This window comes from Polyodon spathula, chromosome 3 (genome assembly GCF_017654505.1).
Source record: "Polyodon spathula isolate WHYD16114869_AA chromosome 3, ASM1765450v1, whole genome shotgun sequence".
Classification (NCBI taxonomy): domain Eukaryota; kingdom Metazoa; phylum Chordata; class Actinopteri; order Acipenseriformes; family Polyodontidae; genus Polyodon; species Polyodon spathula.
The window spans coordinates 83,313,045-83,335,423 of record NC_054536.1 but is presented as its reverse complement, the minus strand read 5'-3'; the positions used below and the strand labels follow the sequence as shown (position 1 = coordinate 83,335,423).

Sequence of the window (22,379 nt, the reverse complement as noted above, 5' to 3'; positions counted from 1 at the left end):
ATTCTCCAGGTGTATCTTCTACTGTCTATAAGGGGTTTTGATTCTCATTTGGAAAACTATGGTCAGGTGGAGTCACAGCAAAAATGTTAAGGTACTTGCAAATGGCTAGTGCATCATTATTTATTGACAGAATGCTGATGTGTTGAAGAGCCCCATCTTCACACCGACGACAGGGCGGCACGAGCATGGCCTGCTAAACATATTCCATGCCACAGAAGGTGCTAGCCATCTTCACGTCCTGGTAGTCAAGGAGTATGAGATGCCTCTTTACCGCAAGTATTGGCCCAACCACATCCTGCTAGTCCTGCCAGGGATGTTCAACAACACTGGTGTAGGCAAGTACCAATAATCTCGCTCTTCATTCATTCATACAAAACTGGTAGTACTGAGATGTTCCACCACCCAGTACGTACACTTGTACAAGTTAGTGTTTGGGGCGTAGAAAGAGACACCCGTGACTATTATTAAAATAACAATATGTTATGGTTGTTAGATAAATAATATCAATCTGCTTATGACAGGGTAGCGTCATTGCCAAACTCCTCCAACAAACAAAGGATTTCTGGATTTTTTCATACATGTGGCCACTCCCCAGTTAGCATTAGTTACCTAATTGGGTACCTGTGATTGCTGGCATGGACAGATTTAACACCATCCCTTCCAGCCTTACATTCCCACAGAGACACTATTTTCAGCAACAGGGCTTCTGCTCTGCCACACTACTGTACTATTTCAGTTCGGGCATGTGTATTGCATTCAGTGGTAAGGTGGAATGGGAGTACAAAGTAGTAATGCTAATAAGGAAACATCTTCAACAATGTTGTGTCAGATACTGTTAATTGTTTTTATAGCGTCGTTAATAATTTAACAAAATTGTAACTTTATCGGCATACAGTACTAATAATGTGCATCCCAGCTTCGGGTTACTCTCTTACTATGTTAGTAAGGTCTTATGGCCTCCATAGTTCCATGTATGTTGGCAGAGTAATAATTCAGTGTTTGGTGTTTCTGTTCAGGAGCAGCCAGGTTCATGATCAAGGAGCTCTCCTACCACAACCTGGAGCTGGAGCGAAACCGCCTGGAAGAGCTGGGGGTCCCGAGGCAGGAGGTCTGGCCCTTCACCCTCATCATGGATGACTCCAGCGTTCTGTGGAATGTGCACCATGTTCAAGAGCGGACCAGGTATCAACCAGGGCTACTTATTTATTAAGTTATTTTTGTACACCTTGTTTACAGAAGTTAAAGGTCAATTTTGCATGCCCCAAATATAGTAAATATCCATGTATTATTATAAAGGATTTTAGTATATGGACTGGAGGTAGAGTAAATCCTATTGGCAGTGCAAAATCAGGTAGTATGGTTATATAGCATTATCTCTTACGAAAAGACAGTATCCTGACATTCTGTCGTTCTTTCACTGACACAGTCAATCAGCAGACGCATCCCCCAACTTCAAGAACATCTCTCTAAAGACAGTCCTGCAGCACATAGAGGCCACTCCCAAGATCACCCAGTATGCCATGTGTGGTATCCGGAAATGGAGCCGCCACCTGGCAGCCAAGAGACCCGGTGCCCCTTTCTCACGCTGCCACATCCACGACTTTGTTTTGCTGAACATTGACCTGACCCAGAATGTTCAATATGACCTCAAAAGGTAAGCAGAACCCTCATTGTTTATTATGCACACCACCTAAACCCATCAATGGATTTATAGACAGTTTTACATACATTAATATTAGATGTAAAGTTTTTATTATTATTATTATTATTATTATTTATTATTATTATTATTATTACCCCTTTGCTGACACAAACCACTCCCTTTCTTCTTGTGACCCTGCAGGTATTTCTGTGAGGAGATTGACTTCAATCTGCGGGCTAATAGCAGCGGCTTGCTGATCTGTCGCTTCAACAACTTCAGCCTCATGAAGAAGCACATTCCTTGTGGTGGCCATAAGGACTTTGTCATTAAACCCAAGATCTTGGTAAGGAATTTCCCTTGTTGTTCAGAGCAAATAAATGAAATGATGACTTTGACCACACTGAAAAGTGTTGAAGCTCCAAATATGGTATGTTAATGTTAATTAGTCACCCATTGGAGAACAAATTACTTCTGATCTTTGCATATAGCCATTGCTTGCAATTGTGTGCCTACTTGTTTCAGTCTAAAGGTTGCGATTCCGTGCAGGTGTCTGATAACTTGACCTCCATCAGCCCCTCGCAGTATGTCTGCGCCCCAGACAGTGAGCACATGCTGCTGGCTGTCCCGGCCCAGTTTCTGCTGGAGAAGTTCCTGCAGCACAGCAGCTACAAACTCTTCCCCAAGGCCATTTTCAATGAGAAGAGCCCAGTTCTGGCCATCGACTGTTACCTGAATGTGAGCTCAGAGGTGAGGAAGATCTGTAGTGCCCTGCCCACACTACTACATTTACTGCTGCAAAGCAACAACTCGCAAGTCACTTGACTTCTCAGTTGAGAAGTGAGTATTGTTTATGTTTTAAGTTACTCTGCCTTCTGATACAACTTCAAAGAGTTTTCACAAACACATTTTGGCTTGTGCAAGTGGAACTTGAGTTATTGAGTTACTTGTGCCTTTGTTGACTAACACAATGTCCTGCCTTATGTCTGTGTCAGGTGTCGATCTGTTACATGAGCTCTCGGCCTCACTCAGTGAACCTGAGCCACGAGGGGCTGGTGTTCAGTGGGCTGCTTCTCTACCTCTGTGACTCCTTTGTGGTTGCGGACCTGCTCAAGAAGTTCAAGTTCCTTAAAGGTAATGATTAGAGCTAGGATTTTGTCACAGAAAATTTGGACATAAATCATGGCGCAGTCGCAGTCAGTGCATTCAAAATCACTGAGAAAATGACAGAGGGAGAATAAAGTCATAGGGATAAAAAAAATAAATAATAACTGTCTTTAATAAAAGCATATTGCAGCACCTGGTGCGCACAGGTTCAGCAAAGAAGGACGAGACAAGCAAATTGAAATTCAATGTATTGTTTTTTTATTTGCTCTGCAACGGTGACTATCTAATAGTAGCATTTATAAGAGTTGAACTAAGCAGAGAATAAAGACGCAAACGGGAAAGGGCAAGCAGACGAGAAGCATAACACACTTTGGGGGTGAGAAATACACACATCAGGATAACACAAAGAGGGGCAGACAAGAGACATGTACATTAAATTAAGTGCATCCGTACAACAATTAAACAACAAGTGGAGCAATCATTTCAATTAAAAAGAGAAAACTTTCAATGTGTGTCCCGCAGTGAATGCTGGCAGTTAGTATAGTACACACAGACACACTGAATTTATGAACCGTTAACATAACTTTCAAGAAGTATTTAATCGAAGAGCTTAGTTTGACTCTGAATTTTTTTTCTTCTCCATAAAATAAAAAGAAAACAGGACATCAAAGTACAAAGTTGGAGATTAAATGTGAAATTTACTGTTAATGAGAAACTTTCTAATAAAATCACATACAGATTGAACATAATTTACTAACATCCCCGCAAGTCACGCGCATCAGCAAAAATCACGGACTCAGTGACACCCGCAACCACTGTGACTAAATCCCGGCCCTAGTAATGATCCCACAGTCAAAATGGCTGTCTTTTATCTTGTTATGCTGATTTACTGCAGAAAATGGAAAACCAAGTTACTATGCAGGATTGCTTAGAAAATATAATTGCCAAATATGATTCTGAACCATCAACAGCTTTTGTTTGGATTTTCTTCGATAATGCACTGCATTGACTTGTAAGGAAAGCCATTAAGAACAACAACTTTTTTGTGTCTGTGCTTAACATATCAACCTGTTTACCTTTGCACAACGTAATTAGGGTTATCATGTATGTATTTTTTAAATTAAATGAGGAATCCTATTTGAGGCAAGCAGTTTTTGCCACCGCTTTTATGCAGTGTTATGTTCTTGCAGGTGCCACTTTGTGTGTTATCTGTCAAGACCGGAGTTCGTTACGGCAGACTATTGTGCGCCTGGAGCTGGAGGACGAGTGGCAGTTCCGCCTGCGTGACGAGTTCCAAACAGCAAACAGCAGTGATGACAGACCCTTGTACTTTCTCACAGGGCGCCACACCTGATACCAAAAACACCATTCATTATTGTAGAAGATAATCATAACAAGCGGAGAATGTGTTCAGCGAGAGCTGGACTTACAATCATATCCAAAGAAATGCAAAGAAATCTAGTTGCCCTCTGATCAGCGCGCAGAAAGCGCATTCCATCTACACTCGCCTTAAAACTGCATGAATGAAAATGATTGATGCCAAAATGGTGGTACATGAACTTGCACAGCTGGCACAAGGTGAAACATATATGGTACTGATAAAGCACAAAATTCTTGTAGCAGCTCTTGGAATGGTCTGGACAATTAGCAAATTTGAGGGTTTAATAGTAACAGAGTATATTAAAGTTAGAATGAGAAGTCAATGAGTATCCTACCCCGTGTCATTTGTGTTTTGTGGTTTCCAAATCCTGTCGTTTGTGTTTTACATCACATCATTGAAAGATTAAGCACAGCATGCTTCATGCTTTGCTGCTAGCATTTAACTCAACCAGTGCATCACAAATGAATTTCAAGGGAAGCTCAGACAGGTGTAGGAGAGACAAATAACCAAATTAGTCTCACATTGATGATGCAAAACCCTTATGTGAGATTCTCACATCAGGCTATTAGAAGTGGTCGTCAGCAGCAAGGCTTAGGGTTTATGAACTTTTCTTTAAATAAGTTTCAATCGTGATGAAAAACAGAAACAAGGCAAGAATTGGACAAAAATATACAAAGTGAAGGGATGAGAACTAATTGGGCCCTTTATTAGTTTCATTATGTTTTTTACTCCCAAAATCCCAATCATAAACTCTGATCCCGAGGGAACCAACAGATTGAACTGCACAGGTAACGAGTTGGAAAATGGGTTTAGAAAAAAAAAAAAGTGTTTACAATAAAATAAGTAGTAGAATAATATATTAAGTCAGAGAGTATGGTTTCTTATTTTGTGATAGAACCGATACTTTGTTATTGCTTTATTGAATTGCCGTGACGTGGTTGCAGAGGCACAAGGATTCTACCTAGATTCCTGTGATGTTTTTGCTAAATCCTGGCATGTCTCTTCTCCGAAAGAAGTAATTTTAATTGGAAAAACAGTCAGGCCTCTAAACAGAATTTTCTATATTTTAGAGAAGTTGTTTAAGCCGGATACTGGTATTAAATGGAGACAAATGGATAGATGGTGGAGCCCCTACAGGTGGGACTTGTTGTAACATACTTACAAAATATACCTTTCTACTAAAGCTTTAAAATGGTCTGCTTCTAAAATTCACTGTTGAAGCTGAGATGGACAGAAAGTTGCCAAATTCCCATTTACCAAAAAGGAAAGTACATCATCTAAACCAGTAGTTTTTTTTTTATTATTATTATATTAAATGCTGACACTGGTGGTGAACTTGTCTGACAAAACCCCATGCCTGAGCAAGGCACTAGTTAAATAAGCAATTTCTAACACTAATGTTATTTTCCAATCAGCTTCATTAATTAACTGCTGAATGTCAATGAAATGCCTCTGATGTATGCATTGTTTATTTTCTTTTGTTCTGTAGAAAGTAATTAAAAGTAATTTAGGCATGTAACTTATGCAATTGCTTTTTGTATTTTCGAACAGCTGAAAAAGTCTAAATTGCTGTCACCCCGCCCCCCCCATGAGACCTCCTTGGTCACCTGTGTGATCGAACTCACACTTACCATTTTGTATTTGTTTTTTGAACCTATGTGACATTCAAAATATGCTTTTGGCTTCAATTGGTGAATGTAATAAATTGACATTTAAGCTGTATTTATCTATGTTAATGGCATTTATTTTGTTTTGTTTTAGAATCTTTAGAATCTGTACGAGCAGTGTTAGGCTTGACATTCCTGAGGTGGCCAGTGTCACACTAACTTCTTTAAGACTAATTTATAAATGGTAACCTATCCCACTGGGTAAACAGTGTTTTTACTGTATCACATGCTGCCCTCAGTAGCAACTGGGACAACACAACTATGTTTCTGCTACTATGTCAACTTGGCTCCTTCACACTTGTTAGCCATACTCTTTGGCAGCATTTTCCCCATCTCTCCTACATGTACTGATGGTAGGATTGACTTTGGAATGATCAGTCACTTTCTATACCTCAGATATAACCGCCTCCTTGTAGAAGGTTATATGTGGAATTGAGGACATTCACATTATCATTACACACACAGTGATGAAGCTACATTGCTGTGATGAATCACAAAACACTTTACAACACAAGACCATGCAGATACCAACAGCTGCATACAGTATATTATGTAACAAGAAGTCTTTGACTTAGACAAAGTCTTTTTTAATGTCTTTGAAATGCTGGTCAAAGCATTTTTCTAGTTTTTATTTCAGTATTGCCACACCTTTCCATTGAGAATTGTATAGTTATGAATGACCTACTGTATACATTGAAGCAAGTATAAGAGCAGTTCGTGAAACTGAACCTGGGAGGAGCATTCTGTACTAATGTTAGTTACTCACTGATGCAGACACTTCACTCATAGCAACAGTCTCAACAGTTTGTGCCAGATTCAAGACTATACATAATAAACTACGTTGGGTGCATCAGAACCGATTTTAGACGGGAAGTCACATTAATAATTATAATTACACACTCCTCCCCCCATCCCAAGAATTTTACTATTAATCAGTCAGCACTGCGAACCTCATTGAAGCTCCTCTGGTATCTGCATGTTGTTCGTTCAGAAACTCTGAAAGGCCTACTTTTAATAGTCATTGCTTGTATGCACAAAGGAAAGCAGCAAGCTGGTTATGTTAAAGCCAGAAAACAAGTCACCAGTTATGTTACGGTTCAGAAATGGATGATAGATTTAGCCTGAAAATAAAACCCACCAGAGGAACCTCTGCATGCGAATGAGATGTTGCAGTTCATTTGAGAAATTATGGGAAAAATACTTAATATTATGGATTACAATACCTAGTAAAACACATTCATTTCAGATCATTGAAGAGCTTGAGAAAAAATGTCAAAATATGCTCAGATTTTTAAAAAAGGAAAAAAGACCAACAGATGTAATAAGGTGGCAGAACACTATAATATTGTTGATTCTATCATCTACTTGACAGATCTTTGAACATCATAACCTTGTCCAATTTAGGAGACCTACTGCAGTATTAAAGCTGAATGTGCAATCATGAGTGACCAACACGTTCAGTGAAAATGCTGGTGTCTAAAGAATGTCACAAGATGTACTGTTGTAAAAGGTATCTTACATGATTAAATTCCCTCACCTAATCGGACTTTCTCTTCTTCAAAGAAGTGTTTACTGTGTTGTTGTACAGTCCAAGCAATGTTCACTACCTGTTCACTAGATTTGAAGAGTCAGCGTTGTAAACCATTTTCCATGCATTCCAAAGTTGCTAAAAGTGTACTTATTCCAGTCAAATTTAATGTAACTGATGCGCTTTTACAAATCACCTTTATTATAGTTAACAATACTTTATGCTATGCCAAGCCAGATCAGCCAAAGTGTCATTATACTGCACAGGTGTCAATGCCATCTAATGCATAATTGTATTGCCAGAAATATAAAAAGAAACTGGCTCTATAAAGAGTGTGTTAGAGAAGACCATGGAGAAACTGCTGAGCATGGATAAAAGCAGAAACAAAAGTAATTGCAGCAAGAACCACTCAATGATTGAAAGAACGGGATAAGAACAGCTGCATCAATGGCACTTCTTTCTCTGCTACATACAATCATTATACCCAACAGGTACTGAATCTCACTGGGACTAAGAGTAAAGTAGCAGTCTGCAGTCTGGTTGAACCGGTGACTCATAATACAGAATGGGTAAAGAAACAGCAAAACAGTTTAAACCAGTGACAAGTATAACTGAAACCAAAAACAGCTGCTTTTCAGAAAACTGCTTGATATGCTATTTTAAATGTCTTCTTTTACAAATTACATTATATGCATATCAAATTAAACAGTCTCAGTTGTCATTTTCAACTGCATCATGGTGTTGGTGTGCAAAACGGTGCCACATGAATGCAGGTACCTGTGAATCACTGATTTACAAAAACTTGTAAACCATGTAGATCAGTGCCATCTAGCAACTGCTCAGGAAAATACACCCACATTTCAACAGGACTGAAGTGTTTGTTAGTTTAATTTTGTATTCACAACTAAATATGGAATCAAACTTCTGTTTTGATGGCCTTGTACATCTCCATTACCTGTGTAACACTTGTATTTCCAATAAAAGATAACAATTTCTAACACCTTTTGGAAAAAGAAAGAAGTAGAATGCATGTAACTCTTAATTTAAAATACATCATTATGTTTGCATTAAAAAATTAACAAAATACTATTTTCCTTTTAAAATATCAAAGAACTCTGTGGAGAATGGAAAAATAAAAAGTTCTCCAACTTATTTGTTTTTATTATTTAACAACCTGAGTTCCTGGAATAGCAAAACTTCAACCTTCCTCTTACCCTAGTCATGTTTTTTAAGAAATGCTTAAAGAACTAACTCTTAATGGCTCAACAAGAGAGTCCACGTAAATGCTTCCTCAGTCTCCCCACCCAATCATGGCCCTTGCTGCATTGCACACATTTCATGAAACAGAAAGCATTCATTGAGCCAGTTAAAATATTATTGATACATCCAGAAGTTTCAAAAAGGTTATCCGCCAACCTTTCCTCATTAGCGATTGCAGCTGATAAAATTATAGACCAAGAACTGCGGTGTTCCAAAGTAACGGGTTGCAAACAGCTTTCCATCAGGCGTTGGGTCTGAGAATGCAATTTCTTCTTTACTTAAATAAGAACCATATATAAAGGTGCTCCTGTAAAGAAATCAAAAATGTGTCTCATAAAAACCTGCGTAAGCAAATACCAAGAATCTGTTCACTTGATTCAAAGTTACAAACTGTGCATGAAATATCCACTTTGAATTTGCAGACTGCTTAGACAAAGACACTGTTCTTATGTTGAGAAATTAAACACAAGAACAACACTATAGAAACGCTGTTCGGACACTAACTGAATTAGAGTCCTTCATGCTCTCGTCTGCTGGTCTCTCATTAGAAGCAGGTAAACATCACATCTAAGGAGGTTTTACATTATCTGAGTACCTAAGTACGAATAGGATGATTACAAATAGATATTTTCAATATAGCTTTCTACTTCCATGATAACATAGAATACATTATTTATAATTCAAAGGTTTTTTTTTTTTTTTATAATACAATAATCCATCTGCCATAGGGGTGTTGTCATAGCACAACTAAAATTAATCTGTTGTGCTAGTCCTGCTTACTTAACAGTTTAAGATATGTTGGGGACATATATCATTAACAAGTAACTTTTAGATCCTGCATCACTCAAAGAGGCTTACTATCATAACAGGGATACTATTGAGAACAGAGTGCACAATGACATACAGTAACAAACTTTTTAAAATGGAGACAATTGTAAGTTTGAAGGACACATTCACACCAAGGTACTTTATATCAAAGATAATCGCAACCTGTTGAGGAAACACCTTTACCTCAGACAGTCGAGCAATCTGGATGCAATTCCCTTCCGTCTCATCAAGCTGAACACCCAGATGCGGCTGATGCCACAGATGGCTGGCTCTGGGGTGGTGGAGCAGCACCATGCCCGCTGACGCTCAAACATGACCTTATCCCCGTCAGAGCCCTCCAGGCCGCTCTCATCTATCACCCTGAAGCCCTGCCATGTTCCACAAAGCAACAGTTAGTACAGGAAACTGGTCAAAAACACAGAATCAGGTAGTTTCTTGGGTAAACCCCTACAGAAAGTGTACCATGGTAAAAGAATAGCAGTGTAATAAAGCACAGTGAAAGTATGGTAAAGCATATGTGGGAATTGTAAAGAATAGCATTCTGTAGCAACACACAGAGGAGCTGAATGCCTGTAAATCATGTAGAACACTGCCATCTAGCAACTGATCAGGAAACTGCACCTACATTTGAATACAGTGCTCCCTCGCTATAACACGGATCACAATATGAGCATTATAATCGAAGACCGTTATAAACGGGGGAGGAGGAGGGGGAGGGGGGGTGCCGCGGGACACAACATTCATCTGACTAAAATACAAAATAAAATAACTCCCTTTCTATAATGCACATACAGTGAAGTAAAAATGTAACTTTCCACGAATTAACCATGCATAAAGCACCATGTGTTTTTTACAAAAAAAAAAAAGATAACATTCCCACTCGTGGATCATTTTAATTAGCAGTTTTTAAACTATAACTAGCCCGGCTAAACGGAGGTCGGGAGTTCAGTTTGAAGCGACAGACAAGCAATCAAGTGTGAGAAAGAGAGCGGGTCAGGTGAGGTGAAGAGGTAAAGGGCTCGGCCCAGAGTGGGCCTGAAGTGAAACTGAAGTGTCTCGTCTCCTGGAGAAAGCTGCAAGCTGAACAACACGGTACTGTATTTACTGTAGAAATATTGCATGAAACACTAGTACAGAGAATTGGGGGACATGCTGTAGGAGTGTTATATCCGAGGCGCGTTATAATCGACAGCCTTATAGTGAGGGAGCACTGTATTACTGAAGCACTCAACATTAGCTTTGATAAAACACTGAGCCACAGTAGTGTCTCAGCTTGAACCTTTTCAACCCTGTGAGTTACCAAGCTAAAACTTCTATGGGCACAAATACAGCTTGACAGCAATGTTTTTTAAAGCTCAGATGGGTGATTTTTTTTTTTTCAATTCAAATTCTCCCTAGGGCTAAACTACAAACACCATCCCTGGTAGACTATGACAAAGTCAGGCAGTGGCCCACAGTTTCCTCAATCTCAATTTACTGTATTGGCTTGGTGTTCAAGCGGTTTTACTGACAAGTTGACAGATTTATTTATTTATTTATTTTTATTTTTTTAAACCGACCTCATGAATATGCTCGGCTATCAGACAGCCAGTAACCTTCTTGTCATTGGAGACGAACAGAAAAGTCTTGGTGTTGGAAGGGCACTTGGTTTCGACCTGCTGGAACCCTAGGTCATTGTCCACCATCTCACGAATCTCTTCAACCTAGCAAAAGATGCACTGACATGAAAGCACTGAAACATAGCACTTTTCAGGAGCTCCACAGTACAGAAGCATTTACTATGTAAACGCAATAGCTTAAGAGGCTGTCCATGTAGAATCGCAAACATTGACAAAAATAACTTAATTTGCAAATCCATAATAAAGTACAGAACACATGAATATTAATTAATACTAGTAGTACACTATTACTCAAATAATGGTGCTGAAGAGGACTTCCTGTATAAAACAGGAACCTGAAGATCAGCTAATCGACTTAAAATGAAATGAAATCAAAATGAATCAAAGATCATTAGGTGTTAAAAATACATACCTTTTTCAATGCATATTTAGGGTCATCGGGAAGAACCACTATGATCTTGCCATCAGGATATTCTCCTAGAATTCGCTCCTTTTTCCAGCCCTGAAAGAAATTGACAATTCAAAATTTCAAAACTGAGAACTCAAGCATCCAAAACAAGGGTGAGTGATACTAGTAATCTGTATCTCATTATTAAAAGGAGCCAGTGCAAGTATATGACCTTAAGTAATGTTCCCAAAATATCATGCGCTAAAGTACCAAACCTCTCAGAGAAACCAATCAGAGCAAGAATAAACTCATATTACAATCACTTACCGTCACAATTCTCAGTTTAAAAAAAGTTGGTCTTGCAAAGATGGCCTAATTTTAATTATAGATCTAAGCTCTAAGGTAGTACTGTACTGTACTGCCAAGCTCCGTTATAAGTGTCATCATACCAAATAGTTTGATCTTAAATTTACAACGATAACAAGACACAGCAGCAGTACAGAAATGTAATTTTTCTGTGTTTTCTTTTCATAATACACCAACATAAGGACACTGAAGAAACAGAATGTGAGTAACAACCAAGCTAAAGTACACGGCCGCTGTCTGAATTGCCAAGCGTTTAAGCCCAACATAGTGCATCAGCCATTAGTGCACAGCACGGTTTCCTCACCACATATTTGACAGCACTGATGAACTGATTGTGGAACAGCAAGTGCTGTGCCTCATCTTCAGGACTGGCTGCCGAGTACAACATTCCACACATGTTACAGGAAATGGGCCCAAACCGCTTCTGACCAGCATCCTGCACAGACAAACAACAGATGCCAGGTAAAGTTTCTGCTAGGGTTATTAACCAAAGCTGAAGGACATTCCAAAAGGTCTGTAAAGAACAATATTTGCATATTACCGTACTATACCAAGCTAAACAAAATCAAATTAGCCCCATATGTGTGAAGCATTTGACCACTAATACCTACTTTCCATGGACAGTCAACTCGAGCTGGGCAGGAAATACTACCCCAGAAATACTTGTCAAGAGCTGTCAAGACCTGAATTCGCTGCAGACGCTTTCAGTCAAATTGTCAGTGATTTAAAAGATAAATCCATCTAGATATTCTTTTGCATTTGTTTCACGCAGTACATATGCATAGTTCTACATAATCATCTATACAATGCCTATAGAAAGTCTACACCCCCTTGAACTTTTTTCACATTTTGTTGTGTCAGTGCCTTAGAGTTTCATGTATTTAAATAAGGATTTTTTTCCTCTTATCTACACACCATACTCCACAATGTTAAGGGGAAAAAAGTTTTTATTAGGAAAAAAATGATATACTAAAAATACAAAACTGAAAGATTATAATTGCATAAGTCTCCACCCCCTCGGTAGAAGCACCTTTGGAAGCAATTACAGCTGTGAGTCTATTGGGATAGGTCTCTACCAACTTTGCACACCTAGATTTGGCAATATTTGATCATTCTTTACAAAACTGTTCAAGCTCTGTCAAGTTCCTTGGGCCGTAAGGGCCATATAAGAATGACAAATACTGTAACTGATTAGAAGACCTTATTGTTGTTCTCCATGTTGCTGCAGTGACATTGTAGATGCTATAACGAGTTAAGATTTCATTAAGTAAACATTTATTTGAATGTTTTTGAAATTAAAAATATAAATTAAAAACTGTGTTCCATTTTTCTTTGTGAACGCGCTTAGAAAAACGCCAATTCAAAAACTGTCAAAATCACCCATGGTAGCAAATCCGCCAAATTTAATACCAGCCACAATATTCCCGCCCCCTACAACATGTTTGACTGACATTTAGTGATGGAATTTCCTCCCAGCCCAAACTCAGACTTTAGAATTCAGACCAGCCCGAGAAGTGAAGTTGGACAAGAGAATTTGGGCTCCCGCCCGAATTGGGAGCCAACTCGAGTAACTTCAAAACATGCAAACGGTGGTGTGGAGGGGCAACTCAAGCACATACCGGGTTATGTGGTTCATGGAAACGTGGCATAATTAGTATATTCCAGAACCCATTGTTGTACAATTCCACTGAAGCTATTTTACACAGATTTTAGAATTTAGACATCAACATAAAGATTATGTACTTACGATGGTCAATTGCAGCGTGCCGTTTTTTTCTGCTTCCTTTAACTTCTTTATTTCTTTGTGTATTATGGCATCAGAAAGAGGAGTGGAACCTTTCACCTGAGGTGGCAGGTCTGATGAAAGTACCCTGCCGTGGAGGGAAGAATATTTTTTAAGTTTCAGTTTGCATATTTGTCACAGATATGTAGAATCAGCCTGGCCTTCCATAACCTACATTTACTTTACTTACCTGTTTTATACCATATTATGTGTGTGTTCTCTATCATTCTCTATCGTTGTTTCTGCCTGGATCATTATTTTCCAGCCTTACAAACTATTCAAGCAACCACTTCTAAAAGTTGGATTTCTGAAGTTACTTCTGTGCCCGCTACAATGGTGGAAACTTTGAGTGAGTAAATTGAAAATCTCTATACAAAATCAGAGTTTCAGAGAGGACAAAAATGGCAGGCCTTGGGGTCATTGAAAATGACACCCTTGAAGTAATTATTCGAATCCACTCACTTCAGAAATCAAGCCTTTAGAAGAAGTTGAAAAGGAACATTTTTGAATAGTTAGTAAGTATTCAATCAAGCTTTATTCTATATAGCGCCTTTCATAGTGGACCACCATCACAAAGCGATTTACACGATGCAGTAACAACACGAAAATCCATAATACTTAAAATACAGAGAAATGCATAATACATGATATACAGTAAAAACAAAATGGCAAAATACATTAAATACAGTGGAAAGTGCATAATACCCGATAGTAAGCAAGGTAAGCAAGAATCTAAACAGAGAACGATAAGAACATGCATAATCTCCCACCACTGTGTAACTAATATAAAACAACGGGACAAGTTAGTCTCTTTAGTTTATTCATGGCCAATAAAAATATCTGTTCATGTTGGAATCTAGAGAGATGCTGTAGCCATTGGTTAATGGTGGAAGGTTTAAAACACATACAGAGAGGCTCATTTGTGGATTTTCCAACAATCTACTCTAGAAAATACCTTAAAAGATTAAGTATGACCATTCAAATTCATAAAACATTAATCGTTCTTTGATATGAAAGCACTGTTTCTGAAACTGATGACACTGTCAAATTCATAAACAGATTTCTGATTTCTTGTTCAAATCTATATGTTACCACTGCACTGGAATGTTTTCTTAGATTACATTAACATTTTGATGTGTGTTTGTCAAATAATTTCAATTACCATTTTTTACTGTGGCACAGTACAAACATTTTGGCAGGCAAAAAAGGTAAAACAGGTAAGAAATTAAACAGACACAAGTATCCCTCTATGTGCAATTTTGATGTGGAAACAAAAATACATTTACTGAGGTAGCCTCACATCTACAAATTATCAACCATATCATGATTACAGACATGACAACATACTTCTCCATGTTTTCTGAAGAACTGGAAAGTGTTTGAATCGGCTGCTTGTGTTCAGACCCTAGATAGAAAATGGAGACACAGTGGTAAGACATCTTTTTTTTTTTTTTTTTAAACAGTATAAATCAGACAGGAACGCAAGATGCTTCAACTCCCAATCATCTGTAAAATATTACTACTCAAGTTTTGCTAAGGATCAACTTTTTAGGTCAATTTAAAATCAGTACTGGTTGAATTAAATTCCTGTCTGTGACATATGGACCATATTCTTTTAATATGTCAGCACGCAATGCATGTGCTTTGTGACCCTGTGTGTTTAATTTTGAAAGCAGATTGGCGTACCCAAAACATTCAATACGTGTGCTTAGTACTGAATGTAATGGCTCAGAGACACATTAAACGATGGTTAAGTAATGAAGACATGAACAAAGGGCAAAATCGGGCAACTCAACACCACATGGTTCAATATATGTGTCGCAAAGTGTGGTCTCCCCTTTGTGGAGTCGATATTAAATCAGTGTTTTACTGAATCTCTTGATTTTAGTCGTCTCAGTTTTGAAGGGTTTAAAATGATATGTCGACATTCATTTTCCCTTCTTTCGAACCTTTGGACTCTAAAATAATTTACATATGCATACGGTTTATTCCGCTTAATTCGAAAAACATTGAAAAATCACAACTCAATTATTTAGTAAAAAACATAGTAAACTACCAAACTTTTTTTTTTTTTTAAAACCACTACAGTATAAATGTGCTATTTTTAGTTAAGACACTACCTTTACGGTTATGAGAGCAAAATGTTGTTAACCTTTATTCCTGCAGGAAATATATGTACTCTATTTCAGGCCATTTCATTTAGAACTAAATAAAATTGGCATGCACTGTTCAAAAACTTAAATTGTCCAGAGTTTACAGTCGGTGGTGTAGTCCTAAAATCTGAAAGTACCAGCTTGCCAATTAAAATATTGATTTTCCTAAAACAAATTATACAAATTCATGTTTTATTTGTACAGTGTACGTTGAACCTGAGGTAACACAGGTAATGCATGTGACTTTTAGGATACTCCCCTTTATCAGTGCTGCCAGATTGGCTTGGCACAGTTTTAAAACTGTGTTTAGGGCCAGTCGTAGAATGCACTTTCTTGCCGTCTTCTTTTTCAGCATTTTTACTAAATAGCTAGCCTTCTTAAAGTAGTACTGTAGAGTGTAATATAAGTTCCTAATGTTGTATTCATTGCATGACAAGGACGACTGACTGAAATCAGACAAGTGTGCGGGACAGTTGTCTGTGACTTCACTTTGAAACACTTAAAATACGCGCCGGTTATCAGACTCCGATTCGGAAAACGAACTGGAACGGATTTCTGGCTCGACTACACCACTGTTCATTGTGCAGCCAAATACTGCAGATTTAACTGGATATGCAGTCTTTTAATAAAGCAATCATCTCATTGCTCAGCTATGTTTTGTAGACCATATGCAAATATCCTACTAAACACATTTTACTACAAGATTTTAAAATTATTCTTATACCTACCTAAAAATAACTTATTTTTTATTTTTATACCCCCACCAAGAATTGCTCTACCCCTCAAACAGGTGGCCAATCTCCCTGAAGTCCTGGTTTTAGACTGTGTCCAAGGTCAGACACAGGCCAGATACACGACCACCGACCCTTCCCTGATCTGTGTTATACCTACATTTGGTGGGTGTCTGGTATTTAAATCAGACACCAAGTTGTTGTGAGTCTTTACCTCCAGTCTCTTGCTCTTTTGGCAGCTTCAGCTGTTTCAGTGAAGCAGAGTCTGCTTGGACAGCAGAACTTTCCGCACTGGAATCCACATGCAGAATGAAACCCTGACAGAAAAAGTTATAAGAATCACATCTGTATTCCCTTTACGATTTGCAGGGGCACACAATCGTCAGACTCATGGCTTAGGAGTGCTTTAGTAGACTTTTCAAATTGCTCAGCTTAGTATAATTTCAAAAAAGGTTCACAAATGAGATATCTGGCTTTCCTAATGTCCATGGACAAAAATTCAAATTTACATGTTTACATATTTAAAACCAGAAGTCCTGCACATAGCTACTAACTGGATGAAAAAATAACACATACACATACACACTTAAAAGATTCAGCTTAACAGCGTCTAAATAAAGCAGAGTTACTGTTGCTAGCTTTGTAAAAGCACCCTACCAGACGGCTCCTCCTCTTCTAGACAAATTAATAGGGGTAGCACTGTTATGCCTGAATAGAAGATTAGACCTTGTGACAGAGTAAAAATCCTGCCAGTGTGTGGGGGGGGTAATGTCGAGCTGTCAAGGAGGGTGTTAAATTCCTCCCTGACAGAATACATGTGAGAATGTGGCTAGAGTCTTAATTGAATGACCAATGGTTAATTAGGCTCCAGCCACATGGTACATAGGAGTTGAGAAATCCTTTGTCACAGGCCTATATAGAGAAACCCATCTGTTCTAGGAGAGCGCAGAAGTTTAATGGATTCTTTGAACACGTACCTGTTGTAGAAATCACTTTCAGTACCAAGGATTGCTGTCTTTGTAAAATTGTAAAGAGAAGCTAAAACTTAACTATTCCACATACCTCATTTGCGAGTTCTCTGGGTTCAATCTGTGAGACTGCTGCCTGCTCTGAACTCTTTGTAGCAGTTTGTTTAGGCTCATCAAGTTCGAAATCATCCGCTGAGTATTTTGCTCGAGGTTTAAAAGATATCGGTTCAAGTTTCCGCTTGTTGCTGCTATTGCCATTGGGCAGCGGTACTATCAAGACAGGCACTGGCTTTTTCACCTGGGTCTGTAACACCTTTACTCCCACAGTGGTGGGCTGAGAGGCAATGATGGCCGGTGTCATAGTCACTCTGGGTATTGGGACATTATCTGGACACGTCCTCTGTTTTGCCTGCTCCATTTTCATCTTCTTCATTCTTGTCCAGCTGAGCTGTTGCCGCATAACTTCAATTTTCCGCATTTGCTCAATTCTTGACAGTTTTTTTTTCTCCTTGCTTTTCAAAGGCACCACTACCTGACTCACGAAAAACTGTTTTTTTGGCTGCAGGGTTGGGGTTTCTGGCAGGTGTCCTGGTGGGCAAACTAGCTCAGGTAATGCCCCATCACTGCCTGGCTCCTCCGCAACCTCTGGCTCTGCTTGCTGTGGCCTGCTCTCCACCACCAGCTTGGCGTCTTCTTCCTTCCACACCTGCACTGTGTCAGATTCGATTTCCTCTGCTATCTCCTCACACAGTGCAAGTAAGTTGAGCTGTTTGGTGGGCTCAGGGAGTACAGCTATCTCTGCTGCTTGCCGAGCCCTTGCCTTGGTTTGAGGATTCATTTCACGCTTGCTAGAAGGGCCTGGGCTGGCTTTAGCGTTCTTCTTGATATTCCCTGTTTTAGATTTTTTAACTACAGGCACTCTCTTAGACAAGAAGGTCTTAGGATCCTTTTTATTTTTAACCTCCAGATGACTGGAGTTTTTCTTGTCATCCTGTTGCTCTGAAGTGGAGTCTGCGGAACCTTCTGCCTTGGGGCCCCTCTTAGTTTTTGGGGAATTTGAGTTTTCATTAACTTTCTGTTTCTGTGAAGTAAGAGGTGTAGATTCATTTTCTTTTTGCTCGGCTGAAGGAATGATGTACATCTCTAGATCTCCCTGTACCTCTGAAGTCTTTAAGTCTTCATTGCTTTTTTGAGCATCTAGAGGACTGTAGCAATCATTATTCAGCCTATCTAAAGTACTGGAGTCTGTCTTGCCTGCTCCCTGTGTCTGTATTGTCTTAGAAGTGCACTTAATTTTTTGTCCTTCTAAATCACTGGATTTCCTTGCATCATCTTTCTGCTGTACTAAAGGACTGAAGTCTGTTACACCCTCTCTCTGTACCGCTAAAGAACAATAATTCCTTTGAACTTTTTTCTGCACATCTGTTGTATAAGAGTTCCCCTTACTTAGCTCTGTTTTATAAATTGTAGATTCCTTGATCACTTTTAACAGTGCCATCAGTGGAGGAGAGGTCTTTTTAACTCCTCCCAGCTTCACCACTGAAGAAGCAGAACTTTTCTTAACTTCTTTTCCTGAGAGTTGATTCTGGCTGAAGTCCACTTCATCCTTTTTGTCCAGAGGTATTTTCTCAGATATGTCTGAAGTTGCTGCTTTATTGCTCTTTGGTCTGGGCGGGTCTTCTTGAATTCTGACCGAGCTATCTTGTTGTCCAGCTTTTTTAGATATTTTCCCAGAGGGTACAGTCTTCTTTGCCCCAGTCTCTGTCACCACATTTCCTCCTGGTTTTGAATCACTAGAAGAGATATCCTTTACAGGCTTTAATGATGATCCAGCTTTGTCAGATACAGACTTCCTGGCGTTCTTTGCACACTCGCTGTTTTCTCCGTATATAAGTTGGGTCTGGCTTTCTCCTGGCAACCGTTTAGGAAGCGAGTTTGGGACTGCAAGCTGTTTTTTCTTTGGAGCTTTAGAACTCGTTTTGGAGTTTTTCCCTTGAATAGGTAGGGCATTACTGTAGTTTGGTTTGCTTTCAGAAGTGTTTTCCTCTGCCTGTTTAACCCGAGAGGACTGTCTGATGGGTTTCTTGGTTACAAGGGCATTTGTGGTTTTCTTTACCTGATTCAGTGCAGATGATGGCTTTTTCTTGGCACGTCGGTTAGCCAAAGTACTTTTATGTGGAACTGTTCTCTTCTGAGGTTTGGTTGACTTAACTGAAGCCTGACGACTTCTACTGGATGCTGAGGCACTTTGCGATTGTTCTAGTTTTCTTTTCTTGGAATTAGATTCCAGTAAAACATTTTTTCTTTTCCGAGCTGGCATTCTGTAGATTTAATAAAAAATAAATATTAAAGTACCAATACTATAACAATAGAAAGACATCACAGGGATGGAAATATGATTCTCATTGCATAGCAGTTTGATCCATTACTGGTTTTGCTGTGAGTTTAATAAGACACACCTGAGCTTTTTACCTATACACTTTAGCTACTCAAAACTGTAATAAAACTTGGAATGGGTGAAACTGCTATGCAATTGGAGTCTTAGTTCCATCCCTGTATTAGCTTTAATTAACAACAAATATCTACTGTTTTAATTCTGAATCACATGTATTTAGCTACATTTGATATTCATAATTGTTTTGCAATGTGTTTTTTAAATCGATTTTACACACGTTTTGTCTAATTTGCAACACCCAATTTAAATGTCACCTAAATGTTTTATTTTCAAATATAACTTATTTCAATGTGAGAATTTTATTATAGCCTACAATGTCAGATGTGTACCAGTTTGTCGTTTTAGGTACACCCCAAAAACAGCTATATATAGATTACATAGTGCATGTGCAGCTTTGATCTGCAGAGTTACTATAAGATGCGTCATTGCGAATTGCATATGGCTAGTGTTTTAAATTTTAACAAAGTGGCTGCGTCACAATAGGAATACCCCGACCAGCAAATAGTAGTTGTACAGACACCTGTACTAATGAAAACCATGGCTGTGTGAACAGACACATGCACCACGTGCCACTGTCTGTGTTAAAAAAAGGACACCCATACCAGGTTAACTAGTTGGCACATTGTTTCAATTCTGAGGGAAACGGGAAGAAAAGAAAACACACACACACACACATCAAATAATCCCCCCCATCCACACACCGGAGAAGGACCCCGATTCAAATTCCTTAGTTCAAATACTTTTTTACATGTCACCGGGCACATGGTTATGAGAATAGTGTGGTTTCATGAACAGTAAAATAATGATAAAATAATTTTATAGTCTATTTATATACAGCTACTCACAGTAGAGCGACGCTAGTCTATAAAATGAACTCCAGTATGAGCAAAATACATTTGACGAACATATTACCGTAATATCCTTCCGGGCCCAACGGGCATTCTTCCAAAAATAACTCGTACTTACACAAAATATTATTATATTATAATAAATGGATGAAAGCTATATTTGCATCCTGAGCGATTCGAATAAAAACCATATACTGCTGTAGTGATGTCAAAATAGCATATTCGTCTAGAAGATTACGCTGGACTTTGATCCGTATTTAACTCGTGTGCTCCCCAAAATGTCTCGTGTTCAGTCACTCGACAACACCCACAATTCGTGGTTTTCAGGCACTTTTAACAAATCTGCCATTGTGAAGATTTACAATCAACCTCCACCAACGGCAGCACCAACCAAGCGAACGAGACAAATAATGTTTGACCTGGACAGCGACTAAAAAATGTAATAAAAAGCATACCCCATTGAAACACCTTTTCCTTAAAAATACGTTACTTTTTCCAGTTCAATATATACCCAGTTTAATTCACCGTTCCAGAATTATCAAAAAGAACATTATATTTTAGATTATTTAATATTGATTTAATTGACGTTATTATTATTCTAAATACACTTGCAAGTTCAACCTCAACAGGAAGTTATACGAAAATAATTCCATCTAGGGTTTCTGTGGCAGTTTATAAAGTACTCGGCCTAACGGTCTTGTAGTTTATGACGTCACATAGCCTCTAGATGTAATTATTTTCCTGTAACTCATTGAAACCCATCTATTATTATTCTACAGGGTACAGACGTGATTCTCTAAACCAATTATTGCACTAACCTCGTATTTCCCCCTTTTTGTACAGTCTTCAGAAATAAAATGCACGATTCACGAGTCCTCGAAATCTCCTCTGAAGTCCAGAGAATTAAAGTTTAAAATAACCCGTCTCATAATTATTATATTTTAAAGTAGCAGGGCGCAGAAATATTATAAATAATAATACGTTTCTAAATAAGATGCGTAAACACTGATTTGCAACCCATGCACATTTTTTTGTCTGCGAGTGTGATCTTGACAATTCCAATGCCCTTCAATTTTGAACTCCTTTATCGTGCAGCTTAGCAAAGGTTGATTAAATTACACTCGATACTTTAATTATTTACTGTCATTTTTTTTTGGTTCTCTGTCGCAGCTGTTTCTTTAACAGGCAGAAAGTTTTCTAGTACTTCCGGAACCAACAGGCCAGAACTCAAGAGGCGGAGTTTTGTATTAAAGGTATGAGGAATTAAAGGCTACGAGACACTTTGAAACATACCCTCCGACTAAAAGCTGTGAAATAGACTACAGACGGTGTTGTGAAATATCCTGCATCCCGAGTGATTTTTGCACCCCGCCCGCCCTTCGGGTCTCTTCGGAAAAACTCCGTGCTTTCTGCAGTCAATTATGTTGGATTGATATGGTGACATCTTATTGTTTATTTTCCTTTATAATAGTCAATTAGATATATCTAATATATGTATATTATTGCAGTTTTTGATATTATGCAATATTGTTTCTCAAGAAAATATCTAAAAATATTTTATACAATAACCCCTGAGTTAACTCTTGGTGGAAGCACCTTTGGCAGCAATTACAGCTGTGTCTGTTGGGATAGGTCTCTACCAACTTTGCACTCCTAGA

General features: G+C 38.5%; 2 protein-coding genes across 5 annotated transcripts in view; one reads left to right on the top strand and one right to left on the bottom strand.

The window, feature by feature from the left end:
• The window catches only part of LOC121313515 (GREB1-like protein), a 36,104-nt gene extending 31,349 nt beyond the window's left edge, over positions 1 to 4,755 (top strand). Inside the window, exons 27-33 of the mRNA XM_041246164.1 lie at positions 131 to 335; positions 1,017 to 1,182; positions 1,427 to 1,654; positions 1,844 to 1,985; positions 2,189 to 2,389; positions 2,635 to 2,773; positions 3,937 to 4,755. Coding sequence (XP_041102098.1) covers positions 131 to 335; positions 1,017 to 1,182; positions 1,427 to 1,654; positions 1,844 to 1,985; positions 2,189 to 2,389; positions 2,635 to 2,773; positions 3,937 to 4,100 — 1,245 coding nt within the window. The 3' untranslated portion in view covers positions 4,101 to 4,755. The remainder of the gene's footprint in view (positions 1 to 130; positions 336 to 1,016; positions 1,183 to 1,426; positions 1,655 to 1,843; positions 1,986 to 2,188; positions 2,390 to 2,634; positions 2,774 to 3,936) is intronic.
• A 102-nt stretch (positions 4,756 to 4,857) lies between these two features.
• Positions 4,858 to 21,942, bottom strand: LOC121313514 (N-acetyltransferase ESCO1-like). 4 transcript variants are annotated; one of them, XM_041246162.1, is made up of 10 exons: positions 21,540 to 21,942; positions 17,513 to 19,739; positions 16,665 to 16,767; positions 14,914 to 14,971; positions 13,531 to 13,654; positions 12,088 to 12,219; positions 11,442 to 11,531; positions 10,970 to 11,113; positions 9,594 to 9,778; positions 4,858 to 8,889 (listed from the first exon to the last, which is right to left on the bottom strand). In XM_041246162.1, the coding sequence occupies exons 2-10, from the start codon at positions 19,736 to 19,738 to the stop codon at positions 8,748 to 8,750; spliced, it is 3,204 nt and encodes a 1,067-aa protein (XP_041102096.1). In that variant the 5' UTR covers position 19,739; positions 21,540 to 21,942; the 3' UTR covers positions 4,858 to 8,747. The 4 variants fall into 4 exon arrangements, with proteins under 4 accessions (XP_041102096.1, XP_041102094.1, XP_041102093.1 ...); XM_041246160.1 differs by lacking the exon at positions 21,540 to 21,942 and adding an exon at positions 21,177 to 21,357; XM_041246159.1 differs by lacking the exon at positions 21,540 to 21,942 and adding an exon at positions 20,786 to 20,958.
• Positions 21,943 to 22,379: the final 437 nt, after the last annotated feature.